The sequence below is a fragment of the Poromitra crassiceps genome (assembly GCF_964638095.1).
Source record: "Poromitra crassiceps genome assembly, chromosome: 1".
NCBI classification, from domain to species: domain Eukaryota; kingdom Metazoa; phylum Chordata; class Actinopteri; order Beryciformes; family Melamphaidae; genus Poromitra; species Poromitra crassiceps.
Genome location: NC_139623.1, coordinates 62,811,823 through 62,838,772, shown reverse-complemented (window position 1 = coordinate 62,838,772; position 26,950 = coordinate 62,811,823). Strand labels below are relative to the sequence as shown.

The window sequence follows — 26,950 nt, the reverse complement described above, 5'->3', positions numbered from 1 at the left end:
AGTAAAACTGAGCTCATGGTTGTGGCCCCCAAGCCACTGCTCCGGAAGGTTGGAGATCTCCTCCTCCACGTCGAGGGCTGTTCCATCAAACCATCTCCTCAAGTTCGCAACCTGGGCGTCATCATTGACTCCACCCTTTCCTTCCAGTCCCACATCAAATCCATCACCAAGTCCGCCTTCTACCACCTCAAAAACATTTCCCGTCTCCGTCCCTCACTCTCAGACTCCGTGGCAGAAACCCTCATCCATGTATTCATCACCTCCCGGCTCGACTACTGTAATGGAGTCCTGTCCGGGGTTCCAAGCAAAGCCCTGGACAGGCTCCAGTACGTGCAGAACTCAGCTGCCAGGGTTCTCACTCACACCAAGCCCTGGCAGCACATCACCCCCACCCTCATTCACCTCCACTGGCTCCCGGTCAAGTTCCGCATCCTGTACAAACTCCTCCTTCTCACTTACAAATCCCTTCACGCACTTGCCCCCCAATACCTGTCCGACCTCCTTCAACAACACACTCCATCCCGGAACCTGCGGTCTTCGGACGCGGGTCTGCTATCCATCCCCCGTACCAGACTCAAAACCTTTGGGGACAGAGCCTTCAGCGTGGCTGCCCCCACCCTCTGGAACGCTCTCCCTGCCGAAATCCGAAATGCCCCGACCCTGAACAGTTTCAAAACACACCTCAAAACACATCTCTTTTCCATGGCCTTTCCACATTAGTTAGTTCAGTTTAGTTCAACCGTCCCTGTTGTTTGTTTTGTTTGTTTGTTTGTTTGTTTTCCTCCCCTATCTGTATCCCACTTTTGTGAAGCGACCTTGGGTTTTATGAAAGGCGCTATATAAATTAAAGTTATTATTATTATTATTATTATTATTATTATTATTATTATTATTATTATACCACAGCTGTGAGCCAATCAAATTGCTTGATTTGAGAGAGCCGTTTTATAATACACAATGAGAAATGGAGTGAAAGAGTTGCAATCAGTGCCTCCTGAACAGGTTTATTTTAATGTTGCATTTATGATTGATTCTTACATTTTTCCATTTTGCCCTTTCTCTCAAGTACCCCCTGTAGTACCTCCATGTAACCCTAGGGGTACGCGTACACCAGTTTGGGAGCCACTGCTGTAAAGCAACACAGTGGTACCACCAGTGACGGCTGGTGGTGATATTGGGTGGAGGGGCTAAAAATTATAACCACCAATAGCTCATGCTGCAGCAACAGCAGCCTCCGAGATACCAAATTACAGCAACAAACAACACTAAGTAGTAGGCTATAAGAATTGCCTGATGCAAAACTTTCTGTAGGCTATCACTCTCTCTCACACAACACACACACACACACACACACACACACACACACACACATTTAAATGATTAATTTATGTCCACATAAATACAGAGTACAAAACGATATAAACACTAATAATGCAGTCAGATGCTGGGAAACAGTTACAAAACTGCCACAATAATGTGTACAAAAAAAGGAACACCACACAGGGTGATGGCAGTGGCAAATTGACAAATACAGTTATACTGTAATACAAGATATTGGTTAGTATCCACTTCAAGAATACAAAAAGCAGCGCCTTCTCCATATCAAGCGGCTACCAATAATAGCAGACTGAGCAATACCTTCTCTTAGGTAGATATGCAAAACCAACACATTCCCAAACAGATTCTGTCTTTATCAGACCACAAGAGGAGAGAGAGAGAGGAGAGAGAGAGAGAGAGAGAGAGCGACAGAGAGAGCTGTTCACGTCTTTTCCCTTTGATGTTTAACGAGCTACAGCTGTTGTGCCCAGTGCCCACGTAACAGAAAACTTAAGATTTTGTCTTTGTCCCTTTCCTTGGTAAATGGTAAATGGTAAATGGCCTGCATTTATATAGCGCTTTTATCCAAAGCGCTTTACAATCAGTAGGTAGTCTACATTCACCCATTCATACACCGATGGCAGCAGGCTGCCACGCAGGGTACCTACACACCATCGGGAGCAAGGAGGGTTAAGTGTCTTGCCCAAGGACACAACGACAGCAGCTGGGAAGGAGCGGGGATCGAACCGCCAACCCTTGCGTCATTGGCCGACCCGCTCTACCTCCTGAGCTAAAGCCGCCCCATTCCTTGGACTCTTCACTTATAATTTCCCCCCGTCAGAGATCAAGGAAAATGAATGAGAAAGTAGTCCACCTCCACCTCAGCGCCATTTCCTGATTCTCACTTGTAGTGTGTGCATGTCATATTCGAGCTGTCATTGGTTGTCAAGTCAGTAGCAGGTCGGCCCATTTGGGCTGTTCGAATTTAGCCCGAATGGGCCGTAGACGGCAGCAGCTCAAGGGGGGCGTGCCAGACACTTGTCAATCATTTTTTACGAAGGTGATTGAAGGCTGAAGGTAGTGTCTTTGGGCTCCATCAAACTAGCCCACTGTGATGATTTTTTTGTGTCTATAGATGGCGCTGTTGCTGATCTATAGCTTCCACCAACATAAACAACCAATTCTAAGTTTGTTTGATATAATTTATGTAAAGAATAAATATTAATAATACTTTTCTCATTTTATTGGAAATGATAGGGAGGGCTTAGCCCCCCTAGCCCATTGATACCAGCCGTCCCTGGCTACCACTGCTCAGTAAGAAGCGTCATGCCACAGGGTGCCACGCCTCCAGCCACGCCCACAAACAGACAGGCAAACATCTATAGATCTTCACATTACTGTGTGAATTTAAATTCAAAGATTTACAAACAATGAACACATTTCCCCACAGGAATCATTTGTTTAATCTCATCTCTCTCATTTTGGGACCAACTGTTCCTTCAAGGGCATGGTCAAGTAGCTGTTTTGGCATTTTGACATTGCCATATTTTGTTTTAGATTCAAGATTCAAGATTCAAGATTCAAGATTTTTGTTGTCACTCCATGGTACAAGTATCACGTGTGAAATTCTTGTGCTGTGGACTCCGTTTACAACATAGTACAAATATAGCAGGGCATATTAGTGCAAAAAAACAACAAGAGACACAACAAGCAATAAGGCAGTATAGTGATAAGACAAGTCAGAGACAGTGGCATATTCACTGCACATAGGTGCACATGTCATGTGCATACTTTAGACGTGCTTAAACATTTTAAATTTGGCGTATTTGACATACAGGTGCAAATAGCATATTCCTTATTAAACATACAATTAAACTCTGCGTTTTAAATTCGGCGTATTTGACATACAGGTGCAAATAGCATATTCCTTATTAAACATACAATTAAACATTAGACATACGTAATGGTAGCAGCTACAGTACGGTACAGTACGGCTACTACACTATTTGTGTATGTTAAGGAGTCTCGTGGCCTGCGGGAAGAAACTGTTCCTCAAGCGATTTGTGCGTGCTTTTGGAACCCTGTATCTTCTCCCTGACGGTAACAGGGAGAACAGGCTGTTGTGGGGGTGATTTGTGTCTTTGATGATCTTCAGGGACCTCCTGAGGCACCGCTGTTTATATAGTTCATGCAGTTCTGGCAACTCACGTCCTGTTACGTGCTGGGCCGCGCGTCTCACTCTCCGTAGCGCCCTGCGGTCCATGGTGGTACAGTTCCCGTACCAGGTGGTGAAGCAGCCAGTCAGCAGGCTTTCAATGGTGCCTCTGTAGAAGTCACTAAGGATTTCTGGCCTTAGCCCAAATTTCTTCAGGCGCCTGAGTCCGTGTATTCGCTGTTGGGCCTTTTTAACAACAGTGGCGGTGTGGCCGGCCCAAGTCAGGTCCTGGTGGATGTTGACTCCCAGGTACTTGAAGCTGTCCACCCTTTCCACCACTGTGCCGTTGATGGTGATTGGGGGGTGTGTGCCCCCCCCCCTCCTGTAGTCTACAATGACCTCCTTGGTCTTGGAGACGTTCAGAGAGAGGTGGTTGTCCTGGCACCATTGTTCCAGGGCCCCCACCTCCTCTCTGTAGGCCGTCTCGTCGCCCCCCGAGATCAGCCCCACGACCGCTGTGTCGTCTGCAAACTTCACGATGGTGTTCGAAGTTTGAGTCGCCACGCAGTCGTGGGTGTAGAGGTCGTACCAGAAGGGGCTGGAGACGCACCCCTGAGGCGCTCCTATGCTGATGGTCAGTGGTGAGGAGGTGAGGTTGCCCACCCTCACCACCTGGCGGCGGTCTGTCAGGAAATCCAGGATCCATTCCGCATTGCTGTGTTTAGTCCCAGATCCTTGAGCTTGCGTACCAGCCTGGAGGGTATATGGTGTTGAATGCTGAGCTGTAGTCCACGAACAGCATTCTTACATAGGTGTCCTTCCCCTCCAGGTGGGACAGGGCAGTGTGGAGCACGTGTGCTACTGTGTCCGCTGTGCTCCTGTTGGGGCGGTACGCAAATTGTAGCGGGTCGTGGTCCGGGGGGAGTGTGGGGCGGATCTTTGATATGACCAGCTTTTCAAAGCACTTGCTGGCTATTGGCGTGAGGGCTATTGGGCGCCAGTCATTGAGGCTGGTCACTTTCTGCTGCTTGGGAATGGGGATGATTGTCGCTGCTTTGAATCAGGAGGGAACGCGTCGGAGGGAGAGAGGCTGGTTGAAAATGTCTGTGAATACGCCTGCCAGCTGGTGGGCGCAGGCCTTGAGGACCCGCCCGGGGATGCCGTCCGGGCCGGCCGCCTTGCGTGGGTTGATACGTAGGAACGACCGGCGCACCTCATCCTCAGTGATGGTGAGAGGGCGGTCTGGATCTGTGGGGGGTGGGAGGTGGGGGGGGGTTGGTGGTTAGGTGGGAATGGGAGGGGGTGGGGGTGCTGAGGGGTGGGGGGGAGGAGAGGAGGTGGTCGGGGGGGGAAGAGGAGGAGGGGTGGTGGGGGGGGAGGAGAGAGGGGGGATGATGGTGGGGGGGAGGGGAGAGGGGGGGGTGATGGGGGGGAGGAGAGGAGGAGAGGGGTGGGAGAGGGGGGGGAGGCGGGGAGGCGCTCTGGCAGAGGGGTCGAACCTAGCGTAGAACGCGTTGAGTTTGTCTGGTAGGGTGGGTGACGTGCTGGTGTTCTGTCGTTTCGCCTCTTTGAAGTCTGTGGCAGCATGGAGCCCTCTCCACAGGTGTCTGGGGTTGTTAGTGTCCAATTTTGACTCCAGCTGCCTTCCATAATCTCTCCGTGCTTTTTTTATAGCGGACCGGAGGGCATATTGTGTCTGCTTATATTGTTCTGGTGTACCAGAGCTGAAGGCGGTGGTCCTGGCGTGAAGGGAAGCCCTGACATCACTGTTGACCCAGGGCTTTTGGTTTGGCATTATTTTGGTTCTCTTTGTGGGGACTATGTTGTCGGTACACTTCCTTATGAAGCATGACACCGTCTCTGCATATTCGCCCAGGTCTCCTGCAGCTTTGAACTCTTCCCATAGTACGTTGTCAAAGCAATCCCTCAGGATGTCGTCTGATTGGTCTGACCAGCAGTGGGCGGTTCGGAATGCTGGGGGCTGTTTTTTTAGTTTTTGTTGATACCTGGGAATGAGTAGGATGGAGGCGTGGTCCGATTTGCCGAAGGGGGGGCGGGGTACGGCCTTGTAGCCATGGCGGATATTTGAGTAACATTGGTCCAATGTGTTTCTGCCTCGGGTGGGGAAGTGAATGTGCTGGTGGAGCGTGGGCATTCTTCCTCTCAGGTTTGCCCTGTTGAAATCTCCAGCCACCACCAGGGCCATTTCTGGTTGTCTTGTCTCTTGTGCGCTGATTGCACGTTGCAACTCTTTAAGTGCGACAGTGACGCTCGCCTGTGGTGGTATGTAAACACCGATGACGGTGACAGACGTGAATTCCCGGGGACTCCAGAACGGCACGCATTGTAGCATTACATATTCCAGGTCTGCTGAGCAGTGTCTCCCCATGTCAGTGGTGTTTACACACCAGTTTTCGTTAATCATTAGACAAACGCCTCCGCCTTTCTTCTTCCCGGTTCGTTCTTCATCTCTATCTCCTCTGAATACCCTGAAGCCTGGTATAGTGATAGAGTGGTCCGTTGTATCAGGAGTGAGCCAGGTTTCAGTCAGACATAGAACGTTGCATCGCGCTATGTCTTTTTGAAATTGTGCTCGCGCTCTCAGTTCACATAACTTATTCTCCAAGGATTGGACATTTGCCAGCAGTACGCTTGGTAACGGTGGCTTGTTAGCGCGCCTCCTTAGGCGGGCGAGAATCCCCCCTCTCCTACCTCTTTTCCGCTGGTGTTTTATAAGTTCAGGAAATTCCGTGAGGTCGGGAGTTTGCCAGTTTTGTTTGGGTTGTTTCCGCGCATTTCTGATGTTTATCAGCGCGCCCCTGTTGTACCTACGTGCGGTGGTCCCGCTGGCACCGTCTTTGTTATCGATAGTGTTGTTATCGATAATGTTGTCGTTGTCCGCCATCTCGCTGGCCCTGTCCCTTTGGGGGGGGGGACGCAGTGGGAACAATAGGACAATAGACCTGTGGTGATCCCACAGTAATCCGTGCTGTAGTTGTGCTTCCTTTTGCCAAAAAAGTGCACATACGCTACTATGTACACTGTATAAAAGACACTGATATATGCGCTAGATATTTACAAAGCCACTAGACGCAACGAAATTATAAATAAAACGAAATTACTCTAAAAAAAAGACCTATTTTCCCTACGAAGTCACGGAGCTCGCACAGCTGGTCGCCTCTCTCCTGGCGCCTCTCTCTCCTAGCCAGACAGACGCAGCGCCAGCTGATATTTGTTCTGTGTTGGCGAGTTGCGTGATCAGTGGCCAGGTGACCTCTCAATCACACCCAAAAGCAGACTGCTTTATCGTCTATTTGCTGGGACCATATGGGACCATAATTTACAAAATGAACATCATGCTATATTGAAAAAGACTTGACACTAGTAATTGAGACCATAAACTCATTGAGGAAAGTGTTTACTGAGGTCATAAATGAAGTGAGAATTAGGGTAATTTTTATGGAATTTCTGTAATTCTATTTTCCATCCAGCCTCAAGTGGCAAGTTTTTTACACTTCCGTGTTAGCTTCATCATTCCAAGACGGAGGTTGCTGCCTGGGACTCACCCCATAGACCAGCTCTCCCACCATGCCGTTCCACATCTTGGTCTCAGGATCTCTGGAGCCGTACTTGCCGTCTCCGACCAGCTCCAGGCGGTAGTTGAAGCCTACGTGCTTGGCAATCTCCGTGGCCAGCTCCACACAGTAACCCTCGTACTTCTCGTTCCCCACAAACTGCTCGTGGTTCTTCTTCAGCATCACATAAGGAGCCTCCTACCAGGGAGGGAGGAGACAGAGATTTCACACATTGTTAATTGGCAATCTTGTCTTAAAACATATATTTTCCATTGTTTGTACTGGCGCTTGTCTCTTTAAGAGCATGCAATGTCACTCTAGATTGACATTCCTCACAATTCTGTGCTGGTGGAAGTCACTCAGTTAATAATACGGACGGGACAGCACGGTGGCTCACTGTTGCCTCACAGAAAGAAGGTCTGTCCTACGTCCTACGTCCTACGTCACTACGTCACTGTGTTTGTGTCTGTCGGAGAGTACTGCTGGCGTCGAGTGTGGCTGGCGCTTCTTCGTCCGACTGTTTGTCTTTTCCCTGTTTTTGTAACGTTACTTTATTCTTTTATCGACTTTTGTTTTGCTTTCTCTATACCGTTTTCGTCTCTGTCCGTCTTGTCTAACTGTTTCCCTACCCCCCCTACCTACGCTCCTCTGCTAACCGGCTGTTAGCTCCATCTGGCTAGCCGGCTAGCTAACGTCTGTTGAGCTGCCCCCGGCTCTGTCCCTAATTTCTCCGCTCGTATTTCTCACCCCGACTATTTCCCTCTGCTCATTCGGACTACCACTACCCTTACCTCACTCACTGGACCCTCCGGACACCACTCTCCCTGGCCTCATTCATCACAAACGCACCTGTACCGTGAGTAGCACCGTAACGCTTGCCCTGTGCTAACGTTACTCTCACCCCACTTTCCCACCCCTCCGCTGCCATTATGGGTCCCGCATTCAACTTTCTCATGTTCCTATTCTCCCTACCCCCTGTTTTACTCCATGCCACTCCCTACCTGTTTTTCCCTCAGCCCAGCTTCCCCCCTCACATCCACTACTCTTCCCATGAACTCCTGCTTCTTAATAACAACTACAGGCTCCACCATGATGCACTCATCCCCACTCGCTCTGCTGGCATCCTCCGCCGCCGCCGATATCTCCACCGCAGCCCCAGACACCCCCGCCATCCTCATTCCTCCACTATCTCCAACATCCATCCGGTCTCCTACATCCATACAATTAGCTCCCACCGTCCCCCCTCCACTGTAACATCCCGCACTGTCAACCTCGACAACCTCCGACCTCTTCTGTTTACCCCCATTACTCCACCCTCCCATCCAACCACTTTTGCCCTCCTCAACACCCGATCACTCAACAATAAAGCCCCCCTCCTGCACGAACTAGTACTGGACAACTCACTTGACTTTCTCCTCCTCACTGAAACCTGGCAACAACCTGATGACTTCTTCTCCCTCAACCAATCATCCCCCCCTGGCTTTAATTACATTTCTAAACCCCGTCCCTCCCGCCGTGGAGGTGGTCTTGCAGTAATATTCAACCAGAACTTTCGGACTTCAGAACTCATCCTCCCCACTGTCTCCTCATTTGAATCACTTGCCTTCAAAACCTGCTTCTCACTGACTGTTATTCTCATCTACCGGCCCCCCAAACCAAACCCATCTTTTTTATCTGATCTGTCTGAACTTCTCACAATTGCCTCATCCCTCTCCTCCCGTCTACTGCTCCTCGGCGACTTCAACATTCACATCGACTCACCAACCTCCAAGTTCACCTCTGAATTCACCACCTTACTGGACAACTTCAACCTCACCCAGCACATCACTTTCCCCACCCATGTCAAAGGCCACATCCTCGATCTCGTCTGCTCCCTCAATCTACCAGTCCACAACATCCATCCGTCCCCATTCCCTCTGTCAGACCATAGCATCATCCAGTTCACTGTCCCATCCCCAACCCCACGTCCACAGATCCTCAGGCAAATCACCTTCCGGAAAATAAAATCCATTGACCCCCTCCAACTCTCCGATCTGATCTCCAACACTCTCCCCCAGGAACCTCCCCCCACCTCACCTGATGATCTCACAAACAACCTCAACAACACACTATCTGCTTCCCTCAACCTGCTGGCCCCTCTCAAAACAAAAACCGTCTCCTTCACTACCTCTGCACCTTGGTTCACACCTCAACTCCGCACACTCAAACAGACCGGCCGTCAATTGGAAAGACTCATCATGAAAACACCACTCACCGTTCACCTCGAAGCCTACAAACTCCACCTCTCAACTTACAAAGATGCCCTCACTGCCGCCAAGTCTGTCTATTTTTCCTCCATCATCAACGATCCCAGCCGTAATCCCAAAACCCTCTTTTCCACCGTCAACAGCCTCCTCAAGCCCCGCACCGACGCCTTCCCTACCTCCTCATCTGAACAATGCACTGCTTTCCTTCACTTCTTTGCTGACAAAATCACCACCATCTACCAATCACTGTCCCCTCTGTCCCCCCCAGCTGCCCCTACCCCTGCTTCTCTCCTCTCCATCCCGCTTGCCTTTCCTAGCCTCCCCCCCCACCGCCGTCTTTCCCGGTTCACCCCTGTCACTGCCTCCACCGTCTCCAAACTCATCAGCTCATCCAAACCCACTACCTGCTCCCTTGACCCCCTCCCCACCCCCCTTTTGAAATCATGCCTTCCTGTCATCTGCCCCTACCTCACAAACCTCTTCAACTCCTCACTCTCCCATGGCACTGTCCCCTCTGCTTTCAAAACTGCTGCCGTCACTCCCATCCTCAAGAAACCTGGTCTTGACCCATCCTGCCTCAATCACTACCGGCCTATCTCCAACCTCCCCTTCCTCTCAAAAACCCTGGAACGCATAGTAGCCACCCAACTTCAACACCACCTGCACTCCAATGACCTATTCGAACCCCTCCAATCTGGTTTCCGCCCCCTCCACAGCACTGAAACAGCACTCCTTAAAGTCTTCAACGACCTCCTCACCTCTGCCGACTCCGGATCCCTCACCATCCTCATCCTCCTCGACCTGAGTGCAGCCTTCGATACCGTGAACCATAACATCCTGCTCTCCAGATTGGAAGATCTCGGTATCGAAGGTACTGCACTCAGGTGGATTCACTCCTACCTCTCCAACCGTTCTCAGTTCATTTCCCTACACAACCACTCCTCTGCTCCCTCTATAGTTTCACACGGTGTCCCCCAAGGTTCTGTACTCGGTCCATTTCTGTTCATCACTTACATCCTCCCCCTCGGTCAGATCCTCCGTCACTTCAACCTGGACTTTCATTGTTATGCCGACGACACTCAGATCTACCTCAGCACCACCTCCCCCCACAACCCACCCCTCTCCCACATCAACTCCTGCCTGTCTGCCATTAAATCCTGGATGCAAGAAAACTTTTTACAACTCAACAGCAATAAAACAGAACTTCTCCTCATCGGCTCCAAGTCCACTCTCTCCAAAACCAACAACCCCACCCTCACCATCGACAACACCACTGTTTCCCCTTCCTCCCAGGCACGCAATCTTGGTGTCATCATTGACCCCACCCTTTCCCTTGAACCCCACATCCGTCAAATTGTCAAATCCTCCTTCTACCACCTCCGTAACATTGCCAAAATTCGCCCCTCCCTCTCACACTCCACTGCTGAAACTCTCATTCACGCCTTCATCTCCTCCCGCCTGGATTACTGCAACTCACTCCTCCACGGCATCAACTCCACCCTCATCAACAGACTCCAACTGGTTCAGAATGCAGCAGCTCGACTCCTCACCCACACCAAATCCTGGCACCACATCACCCCTGTCCTCAAAGAACTCCACTGGCTTCCCATCCCCCACCGCATCAACTATAAAATCCTGGTCATCACTTACAAAGCCCTTCATAAACTGGCCCCCCCTTACCTCACAGATCTCCTCTCCCCCTACCAACCCTCCCGGTCCCTCAGATCCTCCTCAGCCGACCTCCTTTCCACCCCCAAGTCCAAACTCCGCAGCTTTGGGGACAGAGCTTTCTCTCGGGCAGCTCCCAGACTCTGGAACGCCCTCCCCCAAGACATCAGAACATCAGAGCCCCTCACAGTCTTCCACTCCCGCCTCAAAACCCATCTCTTTTCCACCGCCTTCCCTTAGTCCCTCTGCTCCCTCCCCCTATCCTTGCTAGTGTGCTGTCTCTGTCTACTGTCTTGTCCCACCACTATCGCCCCCCCCCCCACATAGTACTCAGTGTTTAGTGTAATCTCTGTCGTTATATGTTCACTAACGTCTCCCCCCGCCCCCCTCAGTGTTTAGTTTTGTTTAGCCTATTGTAAAGCGTCTTTGAGCCCTGGAAAAGCGCTATATAAGTCCCATCTATTATTATTATTATTATTAAGGTCCCGGGTTCGAACCCCGGTCCGTCCCAGGTCCTTTCTGTGTGGAGTTTGCATGTTCTCCCCGTGTTCGTGTGGGTTTACTCCACGTGCTCCGGTGTCCTCCCACCATCAAAGACATGTATGTTAGGGTTAATACTCCTGTCAGTGCCCCTGACCAAGGCACTGGCAAAATAACTCGACTTGGTCCCCAGGCGCTGCACTGCGGCTGCCCACTGCTCCTAGTTCTAGGAAGATTCCTAGTAGAGGATGGGTCAAATGCAGAGGATGAATTTCCCCATGGGGATAAATAAAGGATAACTGAACTTAACTTAACAAACATGGAAGACAGCTGCTGTGATGGAGTAGTCAGTGGAGGGACAGTTAGACAGCAAGGATTTTCCATAGGAGAAAAACTTGAGGGGTCATATCTAGGGATGGGTATCGTTTAGTATTTCTCCGATATCGGTGCTAAAACAATCATTTTAAAGTGGTACCGGAGGCTAAATGGTGCCTGAAACGGTACTTTAAAAAAGTGTAAGTGGATTTAATGCTTCTTCTTTTTTTAAGAGGCTGTAAAGAGGATTTCAAACAATAATGTTATGTGTGACGCCCTATGTTAGTGAAGCACCTGAGGGTGGATATTTCAGCAGTTCAGGCATGGCACCTAAATGAGGCACCTAAATCTGCATTGCAATTCGGTACCGGTAGTACCGGTTGTAAAAGTACTGATAGCGGTACGGGGGTTTCGCTACCCAACCCTAGTCATTATCGTAACCAGTCTGTTTGAAAGCATCCCTAAAGAAATGGCTGAATGGGGCCACAGAAGAACGTGGCTGCAGTGTCAGAGAACAGTTAAGAGCCTTAAAGCCAAGTTTAAAGAAAGACAAACCAATGATGCATTCAAGGTCGGATCACCTGCCCGTTTTACAGTGAGCTTGACCATATTCTGGATGATAAACCTTTATTATTGATCTTTTGTGCATGCGGGTCAGTTCATGACCGTGACCAGTTCACTGTCTGTTACATTTCCCCCGATCATTTTGTTACACATGCTGAATGTAATTAGATCAGTCATTCCCAAACTGTGGGCCTCCACAGGTGGAGGGAGGTACTGCAGGTAGGCCTCCACAGGTGGAGGGAGGTACTGCAGGTGGGCCTCCACAGGTGGAGGGAGGTACTGCAGGTAGGCCAACACTCCCGATATTCACAGGTAATCAAATGGCTGTATCAGGGTCATTGTTAACACGTTCACTGCCGTTGACGAGTTAACTCGTCAAACAGAAACCAACGGTTGACTGCCGTCGACGAGTTAACTCGTCAATTTTCTTTTTACGGTGGGACGTGGATCAAAGCCCCCTACATCTCCTATAAAAATATGGGAGCCACCGAACGTGTACAACCCATTCCACCGACCCACTAAGTGGCGACAGTGCTCTCCAGACTAGAGAAAGCCGAGCAAAAACAGCAGGAAAAAGCGTGAGGAAACCATTCTCATGAGAATGGTTTGGCGAAAACGCTTTCACGCTGGGAGCTGGCGCACAACGGTGGGGGATTCCAAAAATAGACTCTGGGTGCAACACACTTTGAAACACGCAGCAGAAAGCCCAGAATCGCACGCAGCTTCATCCCAGCTCACAACCGAAACCCCAGAAACGAGCCCGATCCAGACTCGCGCGACGAGCGGCCGACAGGCAGCACAGACAGGCAGCAGAGACTCGCCTGTGACACACGCTGCAGAGCCACCAGAGACACACCCACGGAGGGAGGAGTTTGCGGGGTGCTGTTATATTGGAGGAAATTACTGTTCAGAACTATTGTTTAGATGTCTGATGTCTCACTGATGCCAAAAATAAATGGTTAAAGTGACTGTTCTGCCTGTTCTATCGAATTTCACAAAAATGCATTTATCTCAGCTTTCCTTCTCAGACGCTGAAACCATGCTATATTCAACTGCTAATGCCTACATAACAGAACATGATAAAAACTAACTCTTTTAGACAGAGAAAGCACACATTCTATTAGTTCTTTTGAGATATTTTGTGTTCACAAAGTCCTAGCAGAAAATAATCCTCGGCTCTTGAAAGATGAGCCAGAATCCTCAAAAAAAACCTTGGCAGAAGCTACCTACTGTATTGGATAAACTGTTGGCAGTGAATGTGTTAAAGCTACAGTGAAGATCCTGTTATCAGCAGAAACTAGAAGACCTAAGTAGGGCTGTCCCCGCGAGTCGACGTAATCGATGACGTCGACTACGTAATTACGTCGACGCACGCTACGTGCCTCAACGCGTCACAATCGTCACAAAAGACAAAATAGTGTGGCTAATGTTAGCGGCTAACTGTTACTTGTCGTTACTTTACATGGCAGTAAAATGCCCCTGAATGACCTAATTGATTTAATCTTTAACCATTTCGATTTCCACTTTCCATACGGACCCCCAGCATTGGTTAGTTGTTAACGTCGTGACTATATTTATAACGTTATAACGGTTTATAATTGAGGGCTGAATACAGCTTATCACCGTCATGTTGAAAGTAATTTCTGCACCGCAGCGAACATAACATTACACCATTTAACAGTGTTATTCGGCCGTTTAACGTTAACGTATATTTCCGTTTGCTTTCACGGCTAACATGTAGACAATTGATTAAACTAATGTTACAGAGTACAGACCATTGTTAGTATTGTGGCGAATCTGGGTTTAGGTAGGAACTGATGTGGAGGGTGGTTCCTGGGGGGAACGGGATGAGCGCGGAGCTGCTTCCTGTCTGTCTGCGCATGCCTGAGTCAGTCTGAATAAGCTAGGAAGCCGGTAGCTAGCTAGAGCGTGACAACCGCCAAGAGTTGTTGTGGTAACTAACTGTGAATAAAAAGCCTGTACCGAAGCCTGTTGCCTCCTCTCTTCCTCACGTAACGGTCCCGGGAGCGGATCGCTTCATTGGTGTCCAGAAGTGGGATCTACGAACTTTGCCTCTCGCTCGTGCGGTAGTGGTAACATCGAAAAAAAAAAAAAACCCCGTAAAAACAAAAGAGAGAGAGACATGGAGGGGAACGGAGCCAAACCCAAGATTAAGAGGGAAGAGGCTGCAACCTCGGTGTTCGCGGGGAAGAAGGATACGCTGGCGAGCATAAAGGGGGAATACAGACGGGTGAAGGAGGAATACAGACGGATGATGGAGGACTTCGAGCGGGCAGCACTCAGCGCCGAGCTGGACCCCGCTGGCGGACGGGGGCCCGTGCGTGGAGCAGCAGAGGCCAAGAGAGATCATGGGCAGCTGGTGCCAGCGAGGAACAGCAGGTGGGCCCCCGCCAAGACACAGAGGTACACCGGTGAACATAGTTGGGAGGCGTTTCAGGCCCAATTCGAACTGATAGCGGCTGATGAGGGCTGGACAAAGCAAGAGAAAGGAATGAAGCTAGCTAGGTGCCTAGCGGATGACGCGTCATCATGCTTGCTAATGCTAAGCCCAGGGGAAAGAGGTGACTATGGGGCACTGGTGGGGGCCCTGCAGAGGAGATTCGGGCATTGTGAGCTGCCGAGTATACAACGCGCCGAACTGAGCAACAGACGCCGACAGCCTGGCGAGTCACTGCGTGTTTTGGCTAATGACATTGAGACTCTATCAAGAAGGGCATATACTGAAATGTTGCCAGAGGTGCAGAGTGCACTCGCCAGGGATCAGTTTGTCCGAGCTTTGACCACGCCTTGGCTGCGCGCCCAGACCGAGCTGGCACGGCCAAGGACGCTGCCGGAGGCGTTGGAGCTGGCATCAGAGAGAGAGATCGTGGGGGCGGTGGCCATGGAGGACAGCGCGGGGGGGGGGGCAACCCCACCGTGAGGGCTACAGTGGAGTACAACCCGGCCCAGGACGAACCAGCATGGGCGAACAAGCTGACAGAACAGATGGCCGAGCTGATACGGGCTGTGACGCTGCAATCTCCGCCCAGTGCAACACCACCTCAACGGGAAGTGAGGCGCTGTTGGGAGTGTGACCGCCCCGGACATCTGGCAAGAGAATGCCGCAGGCGAGGGAGGGGGCGGGGAAACGGTGCAGGGTTCACGTAGAAGGGACGGAGCGGACCCCCGGCATCATGTCCCATGCTGGCCGGTCATCGGCAGAAGGAGCCCGATGGCACAGCTGGGGGAGTGAGGCTCCGTTTTCCCCCGGAGCGGAGAACAACGCCGAATCGGACATGGTGGTGGGGTGGACAAGGGTGGGGAAATTTCTGGGGTCCTGCTACGTCCCTGTCAGCCTGGCAGGGGTGCAGCATGTGGCCCTAGTGGACACCGGGTCCACTGCAACGATACTGAGACCTGAGCTTGTTCCGGTGGGAGTGCAGTTGGAGTCTACAGTGAAGCAACTGCGGACAGTGACCGGTGAGTTGGCTCCCATGAAGGGGAGGGCGAGGGTCACGATAAATGTGGGGGGACTGTCAGTGAGTTTCCAGGTATGGGTAGCAGATGTGCAGGAGCGCTGCATACTGGGTTTAGACTTCCATAAGTTTACTCGCTGCATAATGAACCTAGGGGAAAACACCCTGTGTTTCCCTGGCGGCCCCACTGTCAAGTTAATGCTCCTCCCACAAGCCCCGAGAACAGACCCACTTGCGGTGAGAGCTATGGAGACATGCGGGGACGCTGCAGTTTTCCCGTCCATCAGTGATAGCTCCTCCCCCACCGGCCCTAGCATCCCGCAGGGCTATGTCCCTGAGACACCAGACTCACTTCCCCTAAACCCCTCCCCCGACGATCAGCCCCTTCCCCCGGCCACTAGCCAGCCCCTGTCGGCAACAGCAGCCCCCTTTACGCCACAGGGACCCCCTTCGTTAGAGACGCCAAAGACGAGCGGGGGGGAAGCCCTTTCGGACGAGGAACTGGGCCGTACACACCTGGTGCAGCACCAGATAGATACCGAGGGGGCGTATCCCATCAGATCACGTCCCCGTCGACTCCCGGCAGCATATAAGGAAGCAGCGAATGAGGCCATTGAGGTAATGCTGCGAGGGGGGATCATCGAGCCGTCCGACAGCCCGTGGGCATCAGGGGTGGTGATGGTAAAAAAGAAAACGGGCTCAAAAATTAGGTTCTGCGTGGACTATAGGTCACTGAACAAAGTGACGAAGAAAGACGCGTACCCGTTGCCCATCATCAATGAACTGCTAGATGTGGTGGGGGACTCCTCCTGGTTTTCCTCACTAGACCTGCGCAGTGGCTACTGGCAGGTGTCCCTCAGTAATGAAGCCAAGCCGAAAACTGCCTTCTGCACTGAGAGAGGGCTGTGGCAGTTTCGAGTCCTCGCTTTCGGGCTGTGCAACACCCCAGCAACGTTTGAAAGACTGATGGAGAAAATGCTGGGGGAGATTCCCCAGAGAGAATGTGTCGTGTACTTGGATGACATATTGGCACACGGCAGCTCGTTCCGGGCAGCACTGGAGGCGTTACGGAGGGTGCTGGAGAAGATTGCGGAGGCGGGCCTGAAATTACACCCAGATAAGTGCCACTTCATGAAGCGAGAGGTGGAGTTCCTGGGGCACGGCATTGGCGCAGGGGGCATCTGCACACTAAAGGAGAAGACACGGGCGGTAGTGGAGTGGCCCACCCCCGGGGACAAGGGACAGCTCGAGAGCTTCGTGGGGCTCGCCTCATACTATAGGAGATTCGTAAAGGGATTTTCTAAAATCGCCGAGCCCCTGTTCCGGCTGAAAGAAAAGAACACAGACTTCCACTGGACGTCAGAATGCCAGCAGGCGTTCGACTCCCTCAAGAAGGCGCTGACGGAGGCCCCTGTGCTCAGAGCACCAGACCCCACCCTGCCGTTCCTACTGGACACTGACGCCAGCAACGGGGGTATGGGAGCCGTGCTGTCCCAGGTGGGGCCAGACGGGGAGAGAGTGGTGGCGTACTTCAGCAAAACGTTTGATAAAGCGGAGCGGAACTACTGCGTCACCCGCCAGGAGCTCCTCGCCGTCGCGGAGGCATTACAGCACTTCCGTTACTACCTCCTGGGTCTGCCTCAATTCACCATCAGGACTGACCACTCAGCCTTGCAGTGGCTGTGGTCCTTCCGACAACCAGAGGGGCAGGTGTGTCGCTGGCTGGAAAAGCTAGCGGACTACAACTTCACCATCGAGTACAGGGCCGGAGCACGCCATATCAACGCAGACGCCCTGTCACGACGCCCCTGCACTGAAGGGGGGTATCAGTACTGCGAGAAGAGAGAAGCGAGGGAGAGAGAGCTCCAGGAGGATGCGAGGATATGTCCCAACCACACGGGAAACGGGCCGGTGTGCAGGGGGCTGCGGATGGCTGAAGCGGCGGATTGGAGAGCCCATCAGGAGCGAGACGCGGAGTTGTGGCCACTCCTGCAGTGGGTAGAGAACGGCCAGAAGCCGCCCTGGGGAGAGGTGGCAGGGGCCACTGTCGTTAAACCTACCCAAAATTATGCATAAGGAGTGGTTACAGTTAACTCCTCCTGGTAATTAGTATTCAAGCTCCACCTCTGTCTGCTCCCATTCAAATAGTGAATACATTGATGGAACTGGAAGTTGGTCTGTTGAGAGGTATGAGAACAGAGCTTCCATGTGCGCACATGTATAATAAATCATATTCTTTTTAAGCAAATAGTGTTGGATTATTTAGGAAGTAGGAAAATTCTTACAACACCACCGCCACAACCAAAGGGCTGTCGTCGGAGTTTGGGGCCCTGCGACTGAGCGACGGGGTGCTGCTGAGGTCCTGGAAGGAGCCAGCGACGGGAGAAAGCAAGTGGTGGAAGGTGGTGCCAAAAACATTGAGGGAGGAGGTGTTCAAGAGCTGCCATGGCACCGCGGGGGCTGGACACTTTGGAGTCAATAAAACCCTCCGCCGCCTTTGACAGGGTTTCTACTGGGGGCGAATGAGGAGAGACATAGAGGAATTTTGCCGCCGCTGTGACCTGTGCTCGGCCTACAAGGGTCCCCTAGGTCAGTCTCACGCCCCGCTCCAACCACTAGCGGTGGGAGCCCCCATGGAAAGGGTGGCGATGGACGTGATGGGACCGTTCCCATGCACTGAAAAAGGGAATCGATACGTCCTGGCAGCCATGGACTATTTTACAAAGTGGCCGGAAGCATACGCGCTGCCAGATCAGGAGGCTGGAACGGTGGTCGACGCACTGGTGGGGGGCATGTTCAGCAGGTTCGGGGCGCCGGAGACCCTCCACAGTGACCAAGGGAGGAACCACGGCGCTACACCCCCAGAGTGACGGCCTTGTAGAAAGATTCAATAGGACTCTGGGAAAACAGTTGGCCATCCTCACCGAAGAACACCAGCGGGACTGGGACACGCACCTTCCCCTCATCCTCAAGGCCTACAGGTCTGCTGTTCAAGAGTCCACCTCCTGCACCCCCGCTCTGCTCATGTTGGGACGGGAACTGCGGACGCCAGCGGAAATGGAGTTCGGCAGACCCCCGGACACACCCGACGCGCCTCCGGGAAGAGAGTACGCCAGGAGACGCCAGGATTGGTTGGAGTCCGCCCACAACTTTGCCCGGGATCAGCAGGAGAAAGCGGGTAGGAGGCAGAAGAGGAACTATGATGTGAGGGCCAGGGGAAGGCAGTTCCAGGCCGGGGAGCTGGTCTGGGTCTATAGCCCTAGGAGGAAGAAGGGTCGGTGCCCCAAGCTGGACAGTCACTGGGTGGGCCCATGTAAGCTGTTGGAAAGGTTGGGGGAGGTGGTGTACAGGGTCCAAATGCCACTCGGGGGGAGGGTGGTGGTGCTTCACAGGGACCGGCTGGCCCCTTACCGGGGGGATTGTCTTCCCACCACGGACGCTGTCCGCCCAACACTCTCGCGGAGAGATGTTGTGGTGGAATCCCCCGGGACAGAGAGTGTTAGCCCATTTAGTCCTCTCCCTGCTGCCCTCCAAGGCGGGCCCACAGGGTCGAGGAGGCCGCAGAGGCAGAGAAGGGCTCCAGTGAGTCACCAGGACTATGTGCCTTACGAGTAAAAAAAAAAAAAAAAAAAAAAAAAAAAAAAATGTTGTAATGTTTGATGTTGGGCTTGCATGGTTACTGTGCCACTCGGGAGGAGTGTTGGTAAAAGGGGGGATGGAAATGGTGGTAATGGAAATGTGTGGAAAAAAAAGAGTGCAGAATGCTAAGTGAAAATTAAGTGGTGTGTTTAGAAAAAAAGGAAGAGACTATTTGCTGGGGAATGGAGTTGATGCAGTGACGGAAAAAAAGTGTTATTGGAGTATTGTTGTTTTGGCACAGGGGATGTGTGTGGGTTGTGGGTGCCAGCGTGGGAGCTGGCTCTTGTTGGGAGGAGATAATGTGGCGAATCTGGGTTTAGGTAGGAACTGATGTGGAGGGTGGTTCCTGGGGGGAACGGGATGAGCGCGGAGCTGCTTCCTGTCTGTCTGCGCATGCCTGAGTCAGTCTGAATAAGCTAGGAAGCCGGTAGCTAGCTAGAGCGTGACACCCGCCAAGAGTTGTTGTGGTAACTAATGGCTCATTTCCACCACATATAACAGCACAGTACAGCTCCACTCTATCTGGTATTACTCGGCTCGACTTGATATAGACTCTGTTTCCATAGCAAGTTTACTTGCCTCCGCCCACACCTGGTCGTCAATGGGACCGCATATCTGCCCTCCGCCCATTGCCGAAGTAGGCTATAAGTATAACGTTAAAATGAAATCAATACACGGAACTTTTAAACTGATTATGAAATACTGGTGCCTCTAAATGACCTACAGTGTACATGGGCAAATGTGACAATCGGCTAGGAGAATGGATATCACTTTGTTGTTACTCAAACTCACATGCATGCACTGCGCGGGGACGGGAGAGGCGCTATGAGGAGAACCCCAGCGGCAGCTCAACAGGCAAGACCCGCGGCTTCGCCTGCGGCCTAGCGGAGGCAACTACAAAGGGCTTCCCGAGGAGCGCATGTTAAAGCTGAGCAAGGAGATCGATTTTATTTCACCAGCGCCGAAGGCAGCAACACAAAAGACTGATGGAAATAACATAATATAAGAGAAGGTAAGCCCCCACTAAACTGGTACGCAGCGCTGCATTGACAGTCAGTAGGATAGACAGTAAACACGATTCTGCCTGACCAATCAGTCGTCTACAATGTTTTCACGTCACCGTATGAACCCGGAGGGACCAAAAGTAGCACGACTCAGCCTCAAATCTAACCGGGCTGGGCCGGTTTTTACCGGTGGGATGAGACCATTTATCGAGCGGAGCCATGACTGTGAATAAAAAGCCTGTACCGAAGCCTGTTGCCTCCTCTCTTCCTCACGTAATGGTCCCGGGAGCGGATCGCTTCAGTATGTTGCTGCTCACGTTAATTTACTGCGTGCATCATTTAACAGTGCTATTCGGCTGTTTACATTCTTCTGTTTGCGTTCACGGCCATGTAAGATGAGATCAAAAATAACGTTACAGACCATTTTTAGTCTGTTGCTGCTCACGTTAATTTAACAGTGCATCATTTAACAGTGCTATTCGGCTGTTTACATTCTTCTGTTTGCGTTCACGGCCATGTAAGATGAGATCAAAAATAACGTTACAGACCATTGTTACAGTCTGTGACTGTTAGTCTGTAAATCGTTTGTATTATTTATTTCCTTACCCCCACACTGATGCAAACATACATTTGGCTGAGTTAGCTGCACATTACTCCAGTGATTAAATAAATCCATGTCCTGTAAAAATACTGATCCTCCTCAGTTTAGGGAAAGGGTTCATACATACAGTGATGAATCATGATGAACAATTTTGCACACCATTGTAGGTTGTAAGATGATGATTTTATGTTGGACTGCTGCTAAACTCAGTTGACATTGCACAAGGTTTTTGGTATTCCTCCTGAAAGTGACTTGAATTTTATTTATTCTACTATTTTATTTTGAATTGCACTATGTATTCATTTTATTTGAGGACAAGCTCTTGCTTTAATTTTATTTAGATTTTATGTTGGACTGTTAAAGAGAATGAGATGGTTAAATAAAATACTGAAATTGAGACGTTTTTGGTTATTTATTTGTTTTGGATAAATTTATTGTTATATAATAAAAGAATTAAATAAAAAATAATCGTTAGATTAATCGACAAATCGAAAAAATAATCGTTAGATTAATCGATAAGAAAATAATCGTTTGGGACAGCCCTAGACCTAAGGCATCCATTTGTACCAAGCATAATATGCTAGCTTGTCAGGAAGGAGGCTAAATAATACTGCAAACGTAGGTTAAATTTGGGCAAGGGAAACCTATTTCAAAGGGGTTCCTTGACCTCTCAGCTCAATTTATCCGAATGAAAATTGGTTCAATGGGTACCACAAGTCTCCCGTTTACAGGTAAGGTAGGATTTTTCACAGCCTAGCATTAATAGCTTGTGGATTGATTTCTTCTGTTGTTGATCATCACATTTTGTCTCAACAAATGTGTTATGCATGCAAATACTTCTGATGAGTAAGGGGGGAGAAAATGTTGGCAATGTGCTTTTGGGTATTTTGCCGAAATGTTTTTGTATGTGGATGGATTATTAATTTCCATTATGTCCAAGTTCACATGCTCTGTTAATGAAATAGAAAAAATATATAATACAAAAAACATAAATACATCATCTTAGTCTCGTGTGTTGATCAGAGTTGTGATTAAAGGGTTGGGTGGGTCCCGGCAAATTTTCAGATTTCAAAGTGGGCCGCGGCATTCTTAAAGTGTAACTTACCCCCAAAACACTTTTTTTCCGCTTTTAACCAATATATATGACTTTTGGCGTGGTGTGTGAAGAATTCTGGTCAAAATCTCCACATTTGAGACCAAACTGTTACCATTGTACCATTTGTATCATTTTCAGCAGCATAAGTTCCCTCTATGGCTTCAAACCTCCTTTTTTGTGTGCCCTCAAATGAATGGGAGATTTGGTACATCGTGACGTCACGCTGGTATTTGCGCGTGCCCCACTCATGTGATTACTGTAGTTCACGCGGCGCGAGCCCTTTAAGAGCAATGCATCCATGGGTAATCGCCTACTGTGGCTAATATTAGCCGCTAGTTAGTTAGTTACATGGCAGTAAAACGCCACTGAATGACCAAATTGATAGAACTTTTAACCATTTCGAGTAACAGTGTTTCCATACGGATCACCAGCGTTAGTTTGCTGTTGATAACGTGGCCATATTCATAACACTTTCTATGATATCTATCTCGGATACACTGAGAATACTGGGAGGCGGGCCATAGCGTCTCTGTCGATGATTTGATTTGACAGTTCTGGGTACTGGCGTTGGCCAATCCTGGCGTGTTCCAACCCCAAATCGATTGTGTTCTGGCGCAAAGCGAGTGGGTTTCAGGACGAAACTCGAGCCATTTACGTTATCTTTAGAGCAATATTCCTGGAATGCAAGTTTAACTAAACAGTTACATGTCCTCTGCATTCTACATCAAATGAAAACATTACGGGTTGTTTTATTTTGTATGTTACATACTTATTGGCCAAGATATGTTAGTTTATGGGGGAGGAATTCTGCCAGCTAAAGAAGGGAGTATATATTCAACTCAAGTAGAATACCGTTTTGCAAGAAATCTGGGGGGGGGGGTCAGTCCCCCTTTAAGTTTCGGAACCCCTGAATTAGATGTTAAGAGCTGTTTTTTGTGTCATTTTTCACATGCGTCGTGTGTGATCCGATCATAAGTGGAGAGTTCTCAGTACAGGTGTGAATGAACCCCAGACGCATTGAAGAAACATTGAGATACGATAGTATCGTGAGGTAAGCATATCGCCTCATCTCTAGTTAATCTTTCGAGACAGACTTTTGACTTGCATCGAAAATCTGTCGGCAAGCTCTGTGAAAAGCGCGCAGGAGGCAGGCGCGCAGGAGGCAGGCACGCATGCTGCGCTTTACCCAATCAAATGGAATGGACGTGACCGAGAGTCGATTGGTGTGTAGCCAAAACTTATGATTGCTACTTGCTACTAGCAACGAGCTAGAGTTGTTTTTGTTGTTTCATAGAGACGGAGGGATTTGAGAGCGACCCGCAGGGAGCGGAAAGGAAATCCATAATGGTCAGAGCTGGTCGGTTGGAGCCAATGGCTCTAACCAACCTTTGGAGAGAGCAATGGCAGAGGTTGCAGGGAGCGGAAAGGGATTTTCTTCCGCTACCGACGAAGCCCCTTGAGTTCTGCTTATTCAGACATTGAAACGAGCCTGCCCCCAGAGGTTTTGTTTGTTTAACTCATTGAGTGCCAATGACGACTTTAGTCGTCAAATGCTTTAGTAACGTTGAGTGCCAATGACGACTAGTCGTCAATTGCGTTTTTTGACGGTGGGACGTGGATCAAAGCCTAATATATCTCCTGTAAAATTTTGGGGCATGTTGAAGGTGTATAACCTATTTTACCGACCCATTAGGTGGCGACAGTGCTCTCCAGATTAGAGGAAGGTCCGAAAACAGCAGGAAAAACCTCCGTGATCAAAGAGAAACCGCTCATGCTGCAGCCAGAGCCATATAGATGGCTCTTGTCAGGATCGGTGTCAGACATGGGGATCTATTCGCGGGTAGTTGAGGGCCACGGGAAACTTGGTAGGTCTTGAGAAGCTGGGGTGTTGTGGAACTTGATGGCTGGGGCTGCACAGTTCGAGGTTTGGGAACGGTCGCAGAGATTGCAGAAGTTGCTGGTTGCAGAAGTTGCAGGTTGCAGACGTTGCAGAGATTGGTATGATCCTTGATGTGAATTTATGAATCACTCGCGAGAGCCTGCCGGAACAGGCCTTTATAGATCCGAGCATGACACCACCTGTGCTATGACATCATACCGTTTGTGACATCATCAGAGACATGACATCACCTGTGCTATGACATCACTAGCGAAAGGCATGAAAGACACTTATGAACCATGACATCATCAGTGATCGATGACATCATAGTCGGAATGACGACGTCAAAGTAGGAATGATGACGTCATCCTAACAGTACCCTCCCCTCAACGGACGTCACCTGGCGTCCAATGAGGCCATCAAGGATGGCATCTGGGAGACAAAAAATCTGCAGGTTCTGGTGGAGGTGCTCCTCCGCAGGTGGTTAGACGCAGGTGGTTAGGCCCCAAAGGGGGTGCAGGAGAGTGAGGTGCTCTTCAGCAGGTGGTCAGATGCAGGTGGTCAGACCCCAAAGGGGGTGTAGGACAGTGGAGGTGCTCCTCCCTAATACTGGATATCGAAGCCATAGATGGACCGATACGTAGACAGAACTTCTACCGGGTCCGGTGGATCCTCTGGGGCCGGCCATCCCCCGGGGCACGATCCAAACACGGGAGGCTGGGGACCATCAAAAGGGTCAAATGCCGCCGTCTCCGAAGGCAGAGCCACAGGGGGATCTGACTCAGCGAGGCCTGCCCTCCCGACCTGTAGTTTGGGGGGGTCACCCGCCGTCTCCTCCTTTAAACGCCTCTTATTTCTTCTTGCTCTTGACCGAGGGCTGACGACACTACGGGAACCTCCCAGCATGAAGCTGGAACCTACGTGTGGGTCAAGAACAGGAATTGGCTGCTGCTGGGGTACGGGTTCAGACTCGGCGAGGGGAAGGTCCACAGGTTGTGCCTCAGGTGCGGGTTCAGACTCGGCGAGGGGCAGGTCCACAGGTTGTGCCTCAGGGCCAGCAGACTCGGAGGCCCCCTGCGGGGGAACGGAGCCGATCTGCGGGCAGCGATTGAACTTCCCAATGAGACGATCGACAGTCCTCTCCAACTCCTTAACCGTCTTGGAGACACACTGCCACTCCTGGGTCCTGCAGGGAACGCTACCCAACCGTACAGATTTCTTGGCTGGACATGTAGAGTCTTGATCCACTGAGAGTACCACGGGCCGGCGAGCGGTGGGACCACTTACTGGACGCCGGGAGCAGGAGGAGAGGTAATGCCCGGCTCGACCACAGTACAGGCAGCTCCGGGTGTCCAAACGGCGCTGCCTCTCCTCTGGTGTGATGCGAACCCTGCCGGTCAGATCACGGTACAGATGGCTGCTGGGACTCAAATGTGGCTGCCCCTTCTCTGGGATGACGCGAACTCCCCCCCAGAATATGCCCTTAGCTGCAGCTGGAGGCGGCCGAGAGGCAGAGCTAGAAGCAACGGCCGCTGTGGCCGGGGGGGTAGTAGGTCTGGAAACCTCCGGAACGACGGTACGCTCGGAAGCTGGGGCAGGAGGGGCAGAAGGCTGCGGAATGGCACCCTGGGGGCCTAGCCCGTCGAGACGATCTAGCCGGCCAATCAAGAGGGCGTACCGATCCTCGGCCTTGGAAGCCTGAGCCTGGATTGTGCTAACCAGGAGGGTGTACCGATCATCGGCCTTGGAAGCCAGAGCCTGGTTTGCTTTTTGCTGGGCAATCAGCTCAAGAAAAAGGTCTCGCAGAGTAGAGGACTGGTCTCGCTGAAGTGCCTGCAAGTCTCCGAACGTGATAGGATGAGTGGAGATATCAGGAAGAGTGGAGATATCCAGCTGACCGCCTGGTGGGTCAGCTGAAGCGGCCGGCCGGATAGCTGGCCTCTCGGGACCTTCCTCCTTGATTGGGGTAAGTGTGTCCGCTAGATCCGCTTTAGAGTGATTCATACTGTCAGGATCGGTGTCAGACATGGGGATCTATTCACGGGTAGTTGAGGGCCACGGGACACTTGGTAGGTCTTGAGAAGCTGGGGTGTTGTGGAACTTGATGGCTGGGGCTGCACAGTTTGAGGTTTGGGAACGGTCGCAGAGATTGCAGAAGTTGCTGGTTGCAGAAGTTGCAGGTTGCAGACGTTGCAGAGATTGGTATGATCCTTGATGTGAATTTATGAATCACTCGCGAGAGCCTGCCGGAACAGGCCTTTATAGATCCGAGCATGACACCACCTGTGCTATGACATCATACCGTTTGTGACATCATCAGAGACATGACATCACCTGTGCTATGACATCACTAGCGAAAGGCATGAAAGACACTTATGAACCATGACATCATCAGTGATCGATGACATCATAGTCGGAATGACGACGTCAAAGTAGGAATGATGACGTCATCCTAACAGCTCTGACTTGCTGTTGCTTGTTGGCTGCGAACAGCAGTCAATCCGTGCACACAACTGAGCCCCTCTGCCTCTGTCTGTCTGTCTGTCTGCATAGTTTCTTCACACGATTAGCCGCCAGAAAGGCAGCACCCGACGCCGAAGGGCCAAACCTTTCCCTGCAGTCCGGTTTGGCATTTCCTTGTCGCGCTGGGAGCCGGCGCAAAAAAACGGAGCTCTCCGAAAATAGACTGGGTGCGTGTGGCTGTGTGTTAGTGTGGGGAGGAGTTTGCAGCTGAGGGGGGGAGAGGGGGGTGGGGCACGCAGGCACCACACAACTACACCACGTCACTACATCAGAAAATATTATCTTCAGACTCAGTGAATGTGCTTGAAATGCTGCATTTCACAAAAGGCGGAATAACTCAGCTTCTAATTTGAAAAGTATCTTTTTGCTCAAAACAGCCTATCTTCTCCGGCTCATAACTAAAGAACGGAAA

At 50.8% G+C, this 26,950-nt stretch overlaps 1 protein-coding gene across 2 annotated transcripts in view; it reads right to left on the bottom strand.

Annotated features, from left to right (window-relative positions):
- LOC310786937 (glutamate receptor 1-like) overlaps nt 1-26,950 on the bottom strand; it is a gene marked incomplete at its 3' end in the record, with an annotated part of 287,668 nt that overhangs the window by 66,005 nt on the left and 194,713 nt on the right. For both annotated transcript variants that reach the window (XM_083648279.1, XM_083648280.1), the window contains one exon: nt 7,039-7,245. In XM_083648279.1, coding sequence (XP_083504405.1) covers nt 7,039-7,245 — 207 coding nt within the window. The remainder of the gene's footprint in view (nt 1-7,038; nt 7,246-26,950) is intronic.